The 18,545-nt window shown below is 40.7% G+C and overlaps 1 protein-coding gene and 1 non-coding gene across 2 annotated transcripts; both read right to left on the bottom strand.

Moving 5' to 3' along the window:
* Window positions 1-406: 406 nt before the first annotated feature.
* Window positions 407-14,946, bottom strand: TOMM20 (translocase of outer mitochondrial membrane 20). The gene is made up of 5 exons (XM_001926935.7): window positions 14,704-14,946; window positions 9,008-9,054; window positions 6,600-6,681; window positions 4,945-5,087; window positions 407-3,219 (listed from the first exon to the last, which is right to left on the bottom strand). Exons 1-5 carry the CDS (start codon window positions 14,822-14,824, stop codon window positions 3,175-3,177), a joined length of 438 nt encoding a protein of 145 aa, XP_001926970.1. The 5' UTR covers window positions 14,825-14,946; the 3' UTR covers window positions 407-3,174.
* Window positions 14,118-14,252, bottom strand: LOC146396798 (small nucleolar RNA SNORA14). Its single transcript, XR_014828612.1, has one exon. It is a non-coding gene; the product is annotated as a small nucleolar RNA SNORA14 (small nucleolar RNA).
* Window positions 14,947-18,545: the final 3,599 nt, after the last annotated feature.

The raw sequence follows: 18,545 nt of genomic DNA, 5'->3' as shown, positions 1-18,545 counted from the left end.
ATTCCCTGCTCACATTTTCCACTGAGCGTCACCATGTGTCACATTCATGGCCCGAGCAGCAACACCACCAAAACCTGGGAACTTGCTAGAAATGCTGACTGACTCATGTTCCTGGCCCAGACTTGCTGCCCAGCAATGTGCTTTAACGGGGCTTTCAGGTGGTTCTGATACATCTGAAGTTGGAAAAACATGACTACAGAGAATCCTCACCTGCTGACATTAAAGCAGGAGTTTTAAGCTGGGATCTGTGAACCCCCTGAAATGAAAGGCAAATGTGCATGTTACTGGGGAGAAGCTACATAGCTGTCGACATTCTCAAAGGGACATTAACTGAGAAACAGGACCTCTACTTTGGAGTCATCCAACTCAGCAGTATTCACTTCTGCAAATATACACCAAGCCAAAATTTTCTCCAAGCCCTTTAATATCACTTAAACAGCTGAGGCGCAAGCAATAATAAAACTGCATTTTTCATTACATCTGCATGATATACTAATTTTTCTCAAAAAACCTCTTCTGCAGTGACATTTCATTAACACACACTCTGCTCCATAGGTTGATTCAACAAGATGAGCAAGGCAGGCATGATGATAAGCTATTAAACTTACTGAGGAGTAAGAGGACAAGTGGTTACTGACTGCCCATACACACACTGTCCCAGGTTTTACACTCTTGACCTTTAAGTTCGATGTGAACCTAAGTTCTATCATCTGTCAACAGAACAGCACCGATACACCCAGGTTTTAAATGGTTTTTCTTTCGTACCCGCACCCTCATGGATCCTAGTTAGGTTCGTTAACCACTGAGCCACCTAGGGAACTTCCTAAATGCTCTTTCATATCATGTAACCAAACAACAGATCTACGTCCAAGGAAGCATGCCAATGTGCACAAACATTTCGTTTCCAAAGATTTAAGTGCACACCATTACTACACAGGAACATCCAGCTATTATCACTCTACGCAGATCTTGGGTTGAGCAGCATTTGGGCAACAGCCCCACTACTACCTGGTTCCATCACTGTGCAAAACGTTAGTGTTCAGCAATTACGTGTCTGAGGGGAATATGGGGAAAACATTTTTGGTGCTGGTTGTCTTAACACAACACAGCTAGCTTTCAAAAGTGGTACCTAATTTTAAAGCAGCGAAGCTGTTATTTAAATAAAGCATACTTGGCACAATCAGCTCTGAAGTAAGGACATCACTACCTCTTCAATAAGCATTAAAGCAAAGCTGATTATTTCTCAGAAAGCTAAGTGATACTCAGAGTGGGCTGCACTACAGTTTGTAAGAACACACAGTCTTCATTCCCTCCTAAGTTGACACCTCATACTCCTCCAGCTGGCCCTTAGTTTGTCTGGCTCCCTTCCTCTCTTGCCAAGCTCTCTGCCCCAACACGTTTGTACTGGTCACCCACCCCACCCCTCAAAAAGCATGTGGGGTTGTCACTAAAAAAAAGCAGTTTAAGGGTTCAGGATCACAAACCTGAAGAAGAGTCCTTAAATGTATGAGTGACCTAGTCTGATAATCTAATTTTATAGATGAGAATAGTGGGAATAAGAGCAGAGAAGTAATGTGGATTTGCCCAAGGTTGTGTAGCTATGCAAAGACAGAAAATAGAACCAAGCTCCAAATTTTTCCCACCATATCACAACCACCACAAAACCCCTGTGGTTAAGAAATGTTTCAAAGAAAAACAAAACACCCAGTATATCTAAAAAATCCTGAGGGTCTCTCCACAGGCTTTTAGACAGAATAAAGGCAATCTGTACAATTAGAAATGCAGCTCACTTCAAATGTTACCACTAAGTACCAAGAATCTTTATTCTCAAGTCTGATAGTGAATCTGTGGCTGCAGATAGTATTTCACTGTTTTGAGAATAGAAGGTCCCACTATCTTTACTCTTTGCAAGTCTTTAGCCACAAGGTTATACCTTATTCTCACAACAAGATAAATCATACTGGAAAGGGATTAAGGAGGTACACTTAATATAAAAGCAAAGGCAAACAAATCCTTTTACAAGCATATCATCCCAGTTACCTTGAAGGTTAAGTTTCAGATTAATTTACAAAAGTAGTGACAGAACCATGATTTCAGTGAAAATCAACATAAGTTATACCATAAAAAGAAGGAAAAAAAATCAATTCAGAAATACTAAGCCAGGCAGGCATGCAAAATTCAAGAGTATATAAAAAAAAATGCAAGGGCTGGCTGCCCAAACAAGTATGTCTCCCCCAAAAATGGGATTTGATCTGAAGTGTTGAACAGAAGCAAAGGAATTAGAAGCTCAATCAGCAGACCAATCCCCTCATTTCATGTATGAGGCAGGCAGTAGGCAGACTAACGGCAAAGCTCACCAGGTAGGTGAAGGGCTGAAGGGGTACACAGACCTAGCTGCCGGCTGCTGATACACACATCTAAAACACAGGCAGGAAAACATCTGAATACATTAAGCCCACTGATTGAACAAAGTATTTAAAAGCTAATACATATGGAGGGGTGAAGTTGTTACATCACAGCAGCCTATCACACATTTAAGAGATTAAATGAAAATAAATAATCTCTCAAAGACTTTAATGCTCAGTTTTGATAAACAATCAAGTTTTCATCCAATTTTCTGATGTGCAGCAAAAGTGTATTGGACCTTTTTAAAAAATAAGTTCATTCTTCAGCTTTCTACACCACTTATGGTCTCTCTTTCAAAGCTGAACATTGGGTTTTTTAATCTGAACCCGTGGCATGTGGAAGTTCCCAAGCCAGGGATCAAACCCATTTATGGCAGCAACCCAAGCCACTGCAGTGACAATGTTGCAGTGACAACGCTGGATCCTTAACCTGCTACACTACAAGGGAACTCCAGGACTAGGCATTTTTAATGTAAGCAGTGTAATGTTCCATATACATTTTAAATGCATATCTCAGGAATAAACAAAATCCATGTTTCAGTAACTCATAGTGTATTTATAAAAGGGAAAGGCTCTCTATCAAAATACACTTTTCACTGGGAAAAATAAATAAAACAGACAAACAGATCTACACAAAGTAAAAATTAACTTTGGTAGATTTCAGTGTAGGACAGTCCATAACAAGCATTATTTGCCCTTACTCCCCCAGAGCTGCTCATCTTCCAAGTTAAGATTTAAAAATATTTTTAATTATGTTGACATTTGTTTCTCACTCCACATCATCTTCAGCCAAGCTCTGAGCACTTACAATTCTCTGAAAGAGAAAAAATTTTAATTTTAAAAAGTATTATGCACATTTAATCAGGATTCTAAGTTCAACATAAAATGCTCTTTGTATTAAATCCTGCTGAAATTACCCATACTGAGATTTCAGCCTTTAAGACTTCATACATTGTTTTTTCATCTAAGAAAATAATGTTCATACATATATAATCAGTCCCACCACAAAATTCAATTTTTTTTTTTTTTTTTTTTTTGTCTTTTGTCTTTTTGTCTTTTGTTGTTGTTGTTGCTATTTCTTGGGCCGCTCCCGCGGCATATGGAGGTTCCCAGGCTAGGGGTTGAATCGGAGCTGTAGCTGCCAGCCTACGCCAGAGCCACAGCAACGCAGGATCCGAGCCGCGTCTGCAACCTACACCACAGCTGACGGCAACGCCGGATCGTTAACCCACTGAGCAAGGGCAGGGACCGAACCCGCAACCTCATGGTTCCTAGTCGGATTTGTTAAGCACTGCGCCACGACGGGAACTCCCTCAAGTCAATGTTAATCAATTTTTATAACTGAAACCAAAGAGAATTTAAAATCTCTTTTCACTCCCACATGAACTAAGACTATGGATTGGTGCTTTAGTGATCCTTCTATTTATTCTTCAAGCTTCATTCTGAACTCATCCATATTTCAAGAGACATCATTCTCAGGTCAGTTTTCCAAAAGCACTGTGTTATGGCCACTTTTCTAAAAAGCAGAAAATTGGAGTTCCCAGCACAGCACAACAGGATCAGCGGTGTCACTGTTCTGCTGGGACCCAGGTTTGATCCCTGGCCTGACACAGGGGGTTAAGGATCTGGCATAGGTCAAAACTGCAGCTTAGATCTGATCCCTGGCCCAAGAACTCCAGATGCTGCAGGGTAGCCAAAAAAGGGCAAGAGTTCCCATTGTGGCTCAGCAGTCATGAACCCCAACTAGTACCCATGAGGATGAGGGTTTGAACCCTGGCCACACTCAGTAGGTTAAGGATTCTGGTGTTGCTGTGAGCTGTGGTGTAGGTCACAGACACAGCTCGGGGATCTGGCATTGCCGTGGCTCTGGTGTAGGCTGCAGCTTAGACTGGCAACTTCCATGTCACAGATGCAGCCCTAAAACTCTAAATAAAACATTAAAAAACATTTTAATTAACTCTTAATTTATGTTTAATCTCTTACAGAAATGGGTATGCAGTCAAATAGCTCCAAAGCCAAAGTACCTCAGCATAGGAAGACACCCTGGGGCCTTTGGACAAGTGAGGCAGAGTGAACCCACAGGCCGGTATGATCTGCCTTCCAAGCTATGCCATGTTGGCTCCTCCGTCCACTGAACTGATGGGTCTCACAAGAGCAGTAGGCAGAAAGCTGGCTTCTACAGAGTAGCTTGGAGTGGCCTGAATTTTGGGATTTGACTACTAAGGCCTGAGATTTAAAACTAAGAGACACACTTCCTGATCAACCTCTTGGGCACAATCACTAAATTTTATGCCCCCCTCATCTGGCCAGGGATTGAACCCAAGCCCCAAAAGTGACAATGCTGAACCCTTAACCAACAGGCTACCAGGGAACTCCTAGATGTTTCTCTATTTGGGCTGATATCTCCAGTACTCTTCATTTCATGGAGGAGAGTTTCAAGATGTCATCATGTCCACTAAGGTCCTTTTAAAATGCCAATGTCCTAAAAACTTAACTTTCAGATTCTATTCACTTATTTCATAGCACTTTAAATCTTTACCTGACTAATTGTTGGGAGCTTAGTCAGAAGCATCTGGAACACTGGTGGTGGAAGAGTTTGCTGTAACACTTGCAGTAACTGCTGTGGCTGTCCACACACAGCAATGGCATTTGTCAGATGGTCTACACCCTTCTCATATTCACCTGGAAGATTTATGTAAGAATAACACACAACTCAAATTGGCACAATATTGTAAATCAACTATAGTTCAATTAAAAACAAAACACAAGGTAACTATAAAAACTCTTGCCTTTGTCCAAAATTCAACATAACATTTTCACTTCAGAAAAATCTCATGATTAAAAGTATTAAAATTGAAGAAAGCACGACTCTACCAAGAAGCATTAAAAATGGAAAATATAAAAGATTTTGGTCTACCATAGGGGACAGGATTTCCATCACGGGATGCAATGGCTCCACTGACTTGGAAATTAAGATGCCACATGGCCACTGAATTTACAGGCCACAGAGGAGGTCACATTGTTGTCTGAGAATATTAATTCTGATTATTTAATGTGAATAGAGCTGCTACCAAAAAGGTATGTATAGAACAAGGGATCCTGAGACAACTGCCTAAAACTTCTAAACAGACAGAACAACTACAACAACTCAGCCTAAGTGAAATCATTTCCCCTCCTGGCACTTGCAGCTTTGATCCATTCACATATCCTCAGTTAACAGAATATGTTCATAGAAGCTCTTTGGATGAAGAAGACCTTGCTAAGCAATGAGGTTCACCACTTACATGCTTATGCTTTCTCCTGGCTCACTTTGATACTGAGCTTCTCCTAAGCCTAACCACCCGAGTCCTCTACCTGGGGTCTGGTTGGCAGACATCACCAGAAGAAAGGCAGCCTGGCAGCTGAGTTAAGTAATCCTCTGGGTGTGTTGGGCTGAAGCATGGAACATAAGCTTGGGAAAAAGAGTAATACTTCCTCATCCTCCCCAACTCACTTCAACGCCATGAGTAACTGTTGTTTACAACCTGGATCTAACAGCTCAGGTCAAACAGGCAGATGGCCACAGTATTCCATCCCCATAATAATCCCAACATAGAATAATTAGAAGAGCGCTATGTTCTGATACGTAAAATCATCTTAATTGTTTGTATTTTAGGGACTAGGAGAGAAATTGATACTATCATTATAGTCTCTCAAATGATCTTTTAAGAGGATTTAAGTGCTTTACTATTGCCCTTTATTAAACTATTTTTCTTATATTGTGAAACAGTCATTTCCAATTTAAATTTTTTGATCATTTAAATTTCATAATAGTAATATATTAACAAGAACTTAATCCTATTGATGGAATATATAAAGGACAGCTTAAACTCCAGATCAGATTTAGAGCACTGGTTTTGAAATCACTACTATGAACTCACTGTGTGATCTTGATCAAGTAAATTAACCTTCTCTGGGACTTATAACACTATGACCTTATTCTCTAATCTACTTAAAAATTAATCTCATTTATCTAGATTACTCATTATCTCATATTATTAAATGCCTAAAAACTCATCTAGAAATATTTAGAATATCTTTAAAAAAAAAAAAAAAGAGCCATATACACAAAAGAAGCCCTTAATAACACCATAAGTTTTTATGAGTGTGAAAAATTTAAGCTAGTTTCCTAGTCTCTTAATGATTATTCATTACCTTGAGCTAGTAACTCTTCGCCAAGCTGAATTTCTTCGAGGAAGAATTTCTGAACAGCCTCAGCATCTTTAAGATCAGGTAACTGTTTGGTAATAGATTATTTAGTAACTGATACTGAAGTTATGCCAGAGATAACAACCAATATACCGAAAAAAATCATGCCACAAAAAATTTAAAAACTAACCAAAAAAAGCAATTTAATTACTCTTCAACACTCACAAGAATTAGTTTAGTATCTATATTCAAATAAATGCAAGAAAAACACTTATCAAATTGGTATTTCAACGGTTTTTAGAAAGCTGTAAATTAAACTTAAAAGTAAAAACTGAAGAGTACAAAAATCTTTATCATAAGATAAGCACCTTATAATTAACACTACTTTTGATGGCCATTATTATAATTTTTTTTATAACTATATTCAATTTGTTCCCCTCATCCAATACTGTTTTGTACAGATCTTAATACAACTATAAGATTAGCTATTTTTATTTTTTACTTATTTTCTTCTTTTGCTGTGCCTGTGCCATGTGGAAGTTCCCAGGTTGGGATTGAACCCATTGCCACTGCAATGACAACACTGGGATCTTTAACCTGCTGAGCCACACAGGAGCTCCAAGATTAGCTATTTTTAGACAGCAATAGAACACGACCATCAGTGAATATGTGACTGTATAATCATTGTCTATTTGTTGGGCATTTTGAGCTGCTTCTAATTTTTGCTACTACAAACAGCTTTTTACACTTTACCAGATATAGCCTTCAGCTATATGCACTATCTTTTTTAAAAATTTACTTTTTTTTCTTTGGCTGCTCTGAAGCATATGCAGTTCCCAGGCCAGGGATCGAACCTACGTCCCAGCACTTCCAACACACAACTGATCCTGCTGAACCACGGCAGGAACTCCTTTATTTTTAAAAAATGTGAACCAAGTTTTTAAAAAGTCTTTCTCTTGGGGGGGTCTTTTTAGGGCTGCACCCACAGCACATGGAGGTTCCCAGGCTAGGGGTGGAATCAGAGCCACAGCAATGCCAGATTCAAGCCGCATCTGTGACCTACACCACAGTTCACTGCAGCACTGGATCCTTAATGAGTGAGGCCAGGGACAGAACCCACAACCTCATGGTTCCTAGTCGGATTCATCTCTGCTGCGCCATGATGGGAACTCCTAAAAAGTCTTTTTACCTAGGCTTCTATTAATGGAAGCTTTTGGTTCTTGAGTATTATTACTTTTTAATTAATTTATATTCATTTTTTAGACAATGCTATGCACACTTAATAGAGTACAGTGTAAACAAAAATTTTATATGCACCAGGAAACAAAAAAATTCACATGATTCACTTTATTGAGAAAGTCCCTTTACTGCAGTGGTCTGGAACCAGACCTTCAATTTCTCTGAGCGTCTGCCTCTAATACATCCGTTTTCTTATGTCTTTAGAGAGAAAAGGGTACTGAAAACATAAGGGACATATTACATATTTCAGAAAGGTAGTTTGGACATAATAAGAAAACAAAGTGGTTGTCTTCCCGTTTCACCTCACTATTATGTCTGTGTTGATTATTCAACTGTAACATTTATTAATTTCACTTTTCATTGCCTCAATTTTCTTTAAAAAGAATCACTACTGATCCAATAGGTCCAAGTCCTGGGAATCCAGATAATGGAATTAGTTTCAATAAAAAAGAGAAGCTATGTGCACAATGACTGACATTTACTTACTTAATTTACTTACACGTCACATAACATTTTTAAATCAAGTAGAGAAACCTAGGTAGTCATTAAAAATAATCATGAACATAGGATCTATGAAAAGAAAAAAAATGAATAAAAAGATTTATGGCTACATTTACATATTACAAGGTAAAAATCAGTCAGGTGTTGGGATTCTGGATCAGTGGGTGTGAATAATCTTATGTAACTTTTCAAAATGAATAACAAGTAGCTCTTTTAAAGAAAACTTGGAGAGTTCCCACTGTTGTATAGCGAGTCAAGGCACAGGTTGCAGCTTTGGCTCAAATTCTATCCCTAGCTTGGGAACTTCCATACGTTGTGGGTGCAGCCAAAAAAAAAGAAGGAAAGGTTGGAGGGAAAATTTCAATCATTTGGCATAAATGTCTACCAGAGCCTATCTTACCACCCCTTAAATCCTATTCATATAGTAGACTGTCTGTTGTGATGGCCATCAAGGGGGAAATAACCAAGGAATGGATAATCTGCAGCTGAATACAGTTAACAACTATGCCTCAAATTGCATTTTGAAACAAAAAGTCCAATGTCTGACATCAGCTTTCTCAAAAAAAAAAAAAAAAAAAAAAAAAAAAGGATTTAAAATGGAATTTAATAAAATTGTTTCTCTAAACTGTGTAACATGATCTAAACAAACAAACAAAGCCAGATTGAGTTATTACCTTGGAAAGTCCAGCTCTCTCCTTAGCAAGCTTTTGTTTCTTTCTTCCTGCAAGAAAAGGAATATTTTGTTTTATCACTATTAAAATGGGAATCAAAAGAAGTCTAATTGCTGACAGTCATGCATTCTATCTGCAAAATACGTCTGACTTAGGCTTTCTTCTGTCTCCTTGTGATTTGTCAGGGTCATAAAAATAGTTCTGGTCAATGAGCTGTGAGCAACAGGACATTTCTGTGCAGGAGCCTTTTCCTTCCCTCTGGGGCACCAGGATCAGCAGTTTTAAGAGCTGGGTCTCCTCAAAAAAAAAAAAAAAAAGGAGTTCCCGTCGTGGCGCAGTGGTTAACGAATCCGACTAGGAACCATGAGGTCGCAGGTTCGGTCCCTGGCCTTGCTCAGTGGGTTAACGATCCGGCGTTGCCGTGGCTCTGGCGTAGGCTGGCAGCTACAGCTCCGATTAGACCCCTAGCCTGGGAACCTCCATATGCCGAGGGAGCGGCCCAAAGAAATAGCAAAAAGACAAAAAAAAAAAAAAAAAAAAAAAAAAAAGAGCTGGGTCTCCTGAGAAATTTCCATAAGCACAGTAACCCTCTCCGCCTCTACCTCCAACCTACACAGGACATGAAACACCACAAGGGAAGAATCAAGCCACTGTTGTTTTATTAACAGATTCTCTCTGCTGAATTTTGAAAACTATCTGGCATGCTTAAATGGGGTGGGGGGAGGCGGAGCCAGAAATCAGATTTGAGAAAGTTTTCTTAAAAAAAAAAAAAAAAAAAAAAAAAAAGCGCATAGTATTTCCACATTTGGGAAAAATAAGGAGCAAGTAGCACTCAGAAATGCAATGCCTAATTTTTTTTTTTTTTTTTTTTTTGTCTTTTTGGTTGTTGTTGCTATCTCTTGGGCCGCTTCCACAGCATATGGAGGTTCCCAGGCTAGGGGTTGAATCGGAGCTGTAGCCACCGGCCTACGCCAGAGCCACAGCAACGCGGGATCCGAGCCGCGTCTGCAACCTACACCACAGCTCATGGCAACGCCGGATCGTTAACCCACTGAGCAAGGGCAGGGACCGAACCTGCGACCTCATGGTTCCTAGTCGAATTCGTTAACCACTGCGCCACGACGGGAACTCCCGCAATGCCTAATTCTTAAATCAACTACTGCTGGCTAGTTAAGAACCCTCTGCCTATGGTTCTAGTTGTTTTGTTTTTGATTATGAATGCACTTCTACAAATCTTAGGAGTCAGCGATGTTGCTTAGCCAACCCTCAACACGAAATCAGCTGTCAATGGTATTCTAAGTTGCTGTTTAACTGTATGCTGGTGTGAAGGGTGCCAGCAGAGGGAGAGGAAACGCAGACTCTGGTATACCCACCTCTTCCTGGACTGTGTCCCCAGTGTGACCCTTGGCAAGTTACAGTTAACCTGAGCCTCTTTCTCCATATGTAAAACTGGTTTAAGAACAATATCTGCTTCATAGAGTTAACATGAGGATTAAATGAGTCAATGTAAAGCATCTTTTAAGAGCCTGGTTGATATCGCGGCCATAGAAGCATTTGGTATTGAGATAGTTCAACACCAACTCCTCCTCAGCCAAGGAGTTCCGTTATGTCTAAGAAGTTAGTTTCATTAGTCACTAAAAACTACCAACGACACGGAGAATATCAGTGTAGCATAGCTAAGAAAAGTAAATTTATTATTACCTGGGTGATCCTCAGAAAATAATTGCCTTAACTCTCAAAAGATAAGGCATATTTAAATTTATACATGAGAAATAAAAGCCAAAAACAGGCAAACATTCTCTTAAAACCTTAAAGTATTCTATAAATCCAAACTTCAATGACTGACTCAAGAGGCAGTGACCTGTTTGCCTAAATGCAGACAGATGGTTATTTTAGGGAAACTTCTCTTATCTACCCTTACAAACTGAATTTAATCAGACCAGTATCTTTAGCCAACTCTAGCCCTCAGATTACATAAAGTGCCACAACCCCAAGACTTAAAAAAGTCTTAGCAATCGCAACAGAAAAATACAGGTTAAAGCTGATTTTACGTATCAATCTGAAGACTATTTTTCCCTCATACCTTTCCTAGGTGTTCATCACTGGGCAACAGAATATGTAACATTCTACTCTTATTATGCTTAATTAAGGGTTTTATGGAGTTCCCTTGTGGCGCAGCAGGTTGAGGAGCTGTGTCAATACAGCAGTTCTGGCCGTTGCTGTGGCACTGTGGTTCAATTTATGACCCAGGAACTTTCACATACCACAGGTGCAGGCCAAACAAATAAATTTAAAAAATTAAAAATTAAGAATTTTAGGAGTTCCCCATGTGGGCAGGCGAGGGTTCGATCCCCAGCCTCTCAGCCTGGTGCCGTAGGTTAAAGGATCCGGTGTTGATCCCCGGCCCAGGAACCTCCACATGCCACAGGTAAGGCCATTAAAAAAAAAAGTTTTGTTAAGCCCTCTTTAGGCAGAAAATAATGAATACTAGACTATACTAATTACTAAATACCAGGGTACAGGCCAGTGCGGGGAGAGTACCAAGACTGGAAGAGAAGTGGAAGACTAACAGAGGAACTGGTCAAGGAGACAAGAAACACCTGGATGTTAAGGGTAAGCACTTGCACCACATTTGAAATGTTGTTAATTAGCTTATTTTATCCTCACAGTAACACTAGGACAGGTACTATTATCACCAAGGTCACAACTAGTGAATGGTGGAGTGGCAGTGGTACCTCAGAGCACGTGTACTCCAACAGTGCTCTATGCTGCCTCTACACACTGTAGAGAAGTGAAGACATTCCCATCAAAATGAATGGCACCTCAGAAATAAAAATGGCAAGTTTGCAAAATAGAGAAATATAATTTGCTAAGCCAGAATTTATGGAAAATGACAAAAATGATCATAAACCCAGGTGAAACTTAGTTTCCATTCTTAGTGTTTTTTAAATGGGAGTGGAGAACATGTGATTGTTGCAGAATATATTTGATGCAGTTGCCAAATTTTTAAAGATCTCTTAGCTACTTGAAATCTATAGCAGTAAGATTAAAAATCTGGCTTTACTTTCATAAAACAATTAACTTGTTATGTTAACTTATTTTCAGAGACAGTTTCAAATAGTTATCTCTGTGATAAATGGACAGATGACGATAGACTGAAAAACCAAGGAGTTATACATTCATATCAGCAAATCAACTTAGCATTTACTAGGTATCAGTCCCAGTGCTACCCTTAAACCTAACAAGTTAAAACAACCTAACAAGTCAAAAAATACACATGAAACACAGGCTTACAAAAAGTCCCAAATCTAAATGATTCTGAAAGCACTTAAGATTACTCACTATATTTTAACACAATTAATCATGTAATACAGTGCTGTATCATGAAAAACATCTGTAGTTGGCACTATAACTTGTAGGTTAATTTTCATTTGTTAGCTATTATTTAGATACAAATTATGCTGGGGGAGTCCTGCTAATTTGCTGTTACTAATGAAAGGTGAAAAATCTGAATAAACTAGAATACCAAATCTAACCTCAAACCTTTTTTAAACAACTTAAGTCCCTTTTCCTTAAAATAAAAATTTTTTAAAAATCAGGTAAAAAGAAAAAAACATGGCATTTTTATTACACATGTAAGTATTCTATTAGAATTTAGGCAGGAAAAACCCAAAATTAGGAATTCTCTTGGGATGCAAGTTCGATCCCTGGCTAGAGAATTTCCACATGCTACAGGTGCGACCAAAAGAAAAAAGGAAAACCCTCAAAGTTAACTAAACTCAAATGAATTTCATTCCACAAATACAAAACACCCTCAAGTTCCTAAATATCAATCATACAAAAACCTTTAAGCAGATTGCAAAATACTCGTAAGTTTTATTTGCTAAAGGAAATATAAAAAAAAATTATATTCATAAACAACCTTTAGCATTCATCAATTACCATGTACCAGGTACAGTACTAAACTACAATTAAAGCTTGGAGCCGGTTGCCCAAGGTTACTCAGCTACTAATTCAAGCCTGACCACTTAAATCATTAGGCTACTGTCAAACCTAGAAGAAAAACTGATGGGTTGAAGACGATAGAACATAATCCCTGAAAATAAGATTTCTCAATTTTAGAAATGATTTCTTCAATCAAAAATCAGTTTTCTCAAAATTGTCAACAGCAGGATTGCAGTGTTTCCATTCTTCAAAGAGCTCTACATCCAAGCCACCCCCACCTAATCCTTGAAGGTACAGGAAAACGATCTAAGTTCTAATAAGTACACATACAGCCAGCATTTATAGGGCCTCTCTTACGTCAGGAATGGTGGTGGGAACCTAAAACATCTTAATCTTCACAAAACCAACTGGAGACATTACCTGACTTTGCAAACTAAGAAAATTAAGACTCAGCCCAAGATCACACTGCTAATTTGTGACTAACCTGGGCCTGGAAACTCAGTGTCTGAATCCACAACAGCATTATTTCCATTAGTCTACCTAGCCATACCTCTATGCCGCTTTCTTCCTGAGACACAAAGGGAGCTAAAATCAGATACATTGTAAATGGTGTAAGATCAGTACTTTCCAGTACGGTAGTCACTAGCCACGTGACACTCTATAATTCGTGAAATGACTTACTATAGCTTAATTGCTATCACTTAAATAGGATAATCACATCTTTACACTTTCTGGGCTTCAATAACTTAATCATAATTTCAGAAAATATTTTGAATGAGCAACCTAGTTAAAAATGTATTTCTTGGGAGTTGCCATTGTGGCGCAGCAGAAACGAATCCGACTAATATTCATGAGGATGGGGTTCGATTCCTGGCCTCGCTCAGTGGGTTAAGGACCCGGAGTTGCCCTTAGCTGCGGTGTAGGTCGCAGACGCGGCTCGGATCCCACGTTGCCGAGGCGTAGGATGGCAGCCGTAGCTCCAATTCAACGCTTAGCCTGGGAGCTTCCATATGCTACCAGTACGGCGCTAAAAGGCAACAACAAAAACGAACAAAGTATTTCTTATTGCAACAAATGTGCTCTTCTATTGTTGCAAACGAGTATACCCCAGAAGTTAAAGACCATAAAGGTTTTGGTGACAAGGTTTCCATCCAGCAAACCTCTTAAAACATGTCGCAGGTATGAAATAGGACTGAGCCACGTGAGAAGCGCAGGCCTTTGGACTCCCCTGCAATTTCTGTAGCATTCACTCATATCTTGGAAGCCTTTAGAGCGAAGCTACCAAGAGGGTTTAAGAATGCAATCTTATCGTTGAGAACAATACTGTTCTAGCTATGCGGATTTCGTCTCAAGCCACGAATTCGCAAAATGCAAAAAAATACTTTCGAGGGAGAAATAAAGGTTTATAAAAATAAATGGCAAAACGAGCCCCAACCTCCACGCTATATTATACAATCGCGTTTGCACTTACACAGAGAAAGTGGGGAAAACGAAATGGGAAAAATCGTCCCTCCAAAATGGAGGGAATCGTACAGCGAGGAGCCGGGGGCAGCCCTGGGAGGACGCAGACAGCGCCATCACCTTCTGGCTCGTTTGCCCGCGGTCCTAGGCCGGGCCGCACCACGCGGCTGCCCAGCACGCGGCGACCCGACGCGCCCAGGCGGCCCGGCGAGGGTGCAGGAGGGTTGGGCCACGCCAGGGTCCAAGGGAGGCGGAGGGAGGCCGCAGGCCCCGGGGACAGGGCAGCCACTCACGTTCTCGCAGCCTGTTCTTGAAGTTGGGGTCACTTCGTCTCTTGCGGTCGAAGTAAATGCAGTACCCGATGAAAAGGGCCCCGCACACGCCGGCGGCAATAGCGCTGTTCCGGCCCACCATCTTCTCCCCACGGACCAGCGGCGGCTGCGGCGGGAGAACTGCGAAGTACCCGTTGGCCGCAAAACCTTAGAGCAGACTCCGCTGACCGGGCCTGACGCCCGCCGCAAGGGACGCGGAAAGGCGGGGCTTATGTCACTTCCGGCCCCTGTCGCCGAGACCCTCGGGTCTGTCCAAGGCAGTGCCTGAGCCGAGGCGCCCGCGCCGCCTCTGCGCTTGCGCAGAGGTTTGAGCACAATGGCCGAGACAGCTACCACCGCTGTTCGCGTAGGTGTTGGGATTTTGCTGGAGACCATGCTTTTCCTTAACAGCCGCCTGAGCATGATGTAAGGGTGTTGGCACGTGGCCGTCGTGCGCACACTACAGAGACTTTTTATAGGCTATCACATTCTTTCTTGAATTTAACTGAATTTGCTTTTCAAGTTCAGTCACAATCCGTTGTGCGCCAAGCACCGTAAGTGATTCGATTTAACAAGAATGTTACAGTCTCAAGAGTGAAAGAAAACTAAACGGAGCAATTCCTGGAAAAAATGTTACGGGGAAAAAGAGTTTGAAGGAAAAAGAAAACGTATAGTTGTCATAGCCACTGAAAACACTGTGTATCTGTGTTTTAAGTTTCAAAAGACACCCTTGGAGTGGTAGGAATGTTTGTTACTCATAGTGGGTCCTGACCATTTATGCTGAGGAGATGGTTCGTAATGGGAGCTGGCCAGATCAGACAGATCAACTATTTGGCTAGAGGACTTTGATCCAAGTGATATCAGCCCTACCTAAGGGGAGAAGAGGGGAAGGAAGCTGGAGATTGGGTTCAACTTCATGCACGTGAGCTTCCCAGTTTGGCAATGCTCTGTGCAAGTTACGCATCAGTGTGCCATATGCCAGGAGGTGAGGTGTTCTGTCTCGATGGGGAGGGAATAGAAGCTTTGCACGTGGGATCCTCCCAGACCTTTTCCCATGTCTCATCTTCCCATTTGTCCGGTTTGATTCGTATACTTTTGCTGTCATTAAAGTGTAATGATAAGAATAGAATGTTTTTGTTGTTTTTTTGGCCGCTCCGCGGCATATACTGTTCCCAGTCCAGGAATCAGATCCCAGCTGTAGTTGTAGTTGTAGCTGTAGCTGCAGCAATATGGGACCCTTAACCCACTGTGCCAGGCGGTGGCTCCAACCTGTGTCTCAGTACTCCCAAGATGCCACTGATCCTGTTGAGCCACATTGGAAGCTCCAAGAATAGTATGTTCTTGAGTTCTGTGACTCCTTACAGTGAATTATTGAAACTGAGGGGCTGGTAGAAACCTCCAAATTAGTAGCAACTGGTCAGAAGAGTGACCTGAAGACAACACCCTCCTCCCTCCCCAAGTTAGTGTTGGCGTATGAGCATAGTCTTGTAGGGGACTGTCCCCTTAACCTAATAAGTTTGGCTCGACTCAGGTGGCTGGTATCAGAAGTTATTGCAAGGGTACTTATGGAAACATTTAGCTTGAGGTCCTAACCTAGTCCAAGAGCCTGGGAAAGCCCTTCTGCCTGAGTGGTATGGAACCTGAGATCCCATGGAAACAGAAAATTAGATCAAAGATTCATGAGCATTGCTTGGACTGGGATGAGATGTGAAGGTGCATATGCGTCGTGAGAAAATGATTGAGAAGGTTTCAAACAACAGCACAAAAAGCTTTTCCTTATGTCCTGCACACACATGTTGATTCTTCCTACCCTAAAAAGTGAAGCTCAGGAAGGTATGTCCTGAGCCTCTGCTGTGTTGGAACAGAAGACCTGCAAGGTCACACAGATGCCATGAGGCTTAGAACTCAACTCCTAGAAATTTGAGTAGATCATGAAGCTATTAGATTATTTGTCTGAATAAACAACATGCTACTTATCTCTATTCCTGTGTTGTGCAGAAGAAATGCCATGTAAATGCTGAGGTCACTGTGATGAGACACAACAGACCAGAAAACATGTTTCTACAAGGCACAGTTAGAGCAACACCTGTACCTTTGAATCTCAGCCATTCTGCATTTTTTAATAATTTTTTTTTACACTTGTGAAATACCTATAGATTCCTGAAAGAAAAACAGCTCGGAAATCCCTGAGGCATGTTGTTTGTGAGTGGAATTTGTGGGCTGAGGAATGAAATTAGTGGTTCATCACCAGAGTTTTAAAATAGAATAAAAAGTATCAGCCAGCAACACGTCTAGTAAGGACCAGTACTGACGTGGGAAACTTGTGTGTCAGTTAAATACACCCATGTCTGCACTGGTCCCAGTGTAAAATTAAAACTGTTGCAGATTATCATCAAAAAAGTGTGAAACTACTTATCTAGTCCAAGGCCCTTATTTAACCAAGCAAGATATTTAGATAAAGAGACAGAGAGTCTTGTCCAAAATCATGCATGCACAGCCACACAGCTGGGTCAACAATCAGATATCCTAACACCCCAGTCCAGGGCTCTTTACGTGAAAACCTAAACACCAAAACCCTATGTTAAGGACTTTAAAATTACATAAATTTTATGTGTTATAAAGCATACACAATAAAATATAATATGCACTATAAATATACGGTAAAATTATAGTCCATGTTTATAGAGGTAATCTATAGTAAGGCATCCTTATGTAAATTTAACTGGAAATACATGCAAAAATATTCAAGAACTATCAAGTGTTAAATATTTACTGAATCCTATAATGAAAAACAAGGTTCTAAGCACCTTAGAGGATACTAAGCATAAAATATCCAGTCCTTGGATAAAGGACAATGCAGTACTTTCTGCAGAGCAACATTTTAAAAACCCATTAGGTTTTCCTTGTGCTATGCCCAAAAGACAGGATTTTCAAAATAATCAGTAGTAACCCACTGTCCCCCAATTTCCCTACTCACTTAGGTAATATGATGCATGTATCACAGATTCTGGGTGCCTCAGATCAACTCCCCTGGTTTATGCTCACCCCTCCCTCCTGGATACAGACCAAGCTTGGCAAGATTTGTGGGAAGGATTCCAGCCATAATACAAGGTTAAGTCCCAAGAGAATGTAATGGTATTTTTCCCCCTTGTGGAACTTTATATTTTATGACTGAATTATATTTTATCAGAAAAATGTTCTTTATTTTTTTATTTTTCATTTGTTTTTGTCTTTTCTAGGGCTGCACCTGCAGCATATGGAGGTACCCAGGCTAGGGGTCTAACTGGAGCTGTAGCCACTGGCCTATGCCACAGCCACGGCAATGTGGGACCTGAGCCACGTCTGCGACCTACACCACAGCTCACAGCATCACCGGATCCTTAACCCACTGAGTGAGGCCAGGGATTGAACCTGCAACCTCATGTTTCCTAGTTGGATTCGTCAACCATTGAGCCATAACAGGAACTCCATATTCCCTTTAAATATGATTTTTAAAAAATTATTTCATTATACTGGGTGATATAAACTTAAGAATCACAAGTGTTCCTGGGAAAACATTTTTCAAAAATAGAAATAAGGAGTTCCTGTAGCGGCACAGCAGAAATGAATCTGGCTAGTATTGATGAGGATGCCAGTTCGATACCCAGCCTCGCTCAGTGGGTCAGGGATCCAGAGTTGCCGGGACCTGTATTGTAGGTCACAGACATGGCTCGGATCCTGAGTTGCTGTGGCTGTGGTGTACACTGGCAGCTGTAGCTCTGATTCAACCCCTAGCCTAAGAACTTCCATATGCAGCGGGGGAGGCCCTAAAAAGCAAAAAAAAA

This window comes from Sus scrofa, chromosome 14 (assembly GCF_054392235.1).
Source record: "Sus scrofa isolate SSC_HxYL_T2T_F1_AM1 chromosome 14, Sscrofa_HxYL_maternal_Yorkshire_Landrace_v2.0, whole genome shotgun sequence".
In the NCBI taxonomy this organism is placed as follows: domain Eukaryota; kingdom Metazoa; phylum Chordata; class Mammalia; order Artiodactyla; family Suidae; genus Sus; species Sus scrofa.
This window is presented reverse-complemented; position numbering and strand designations above follow the sequence as displayed.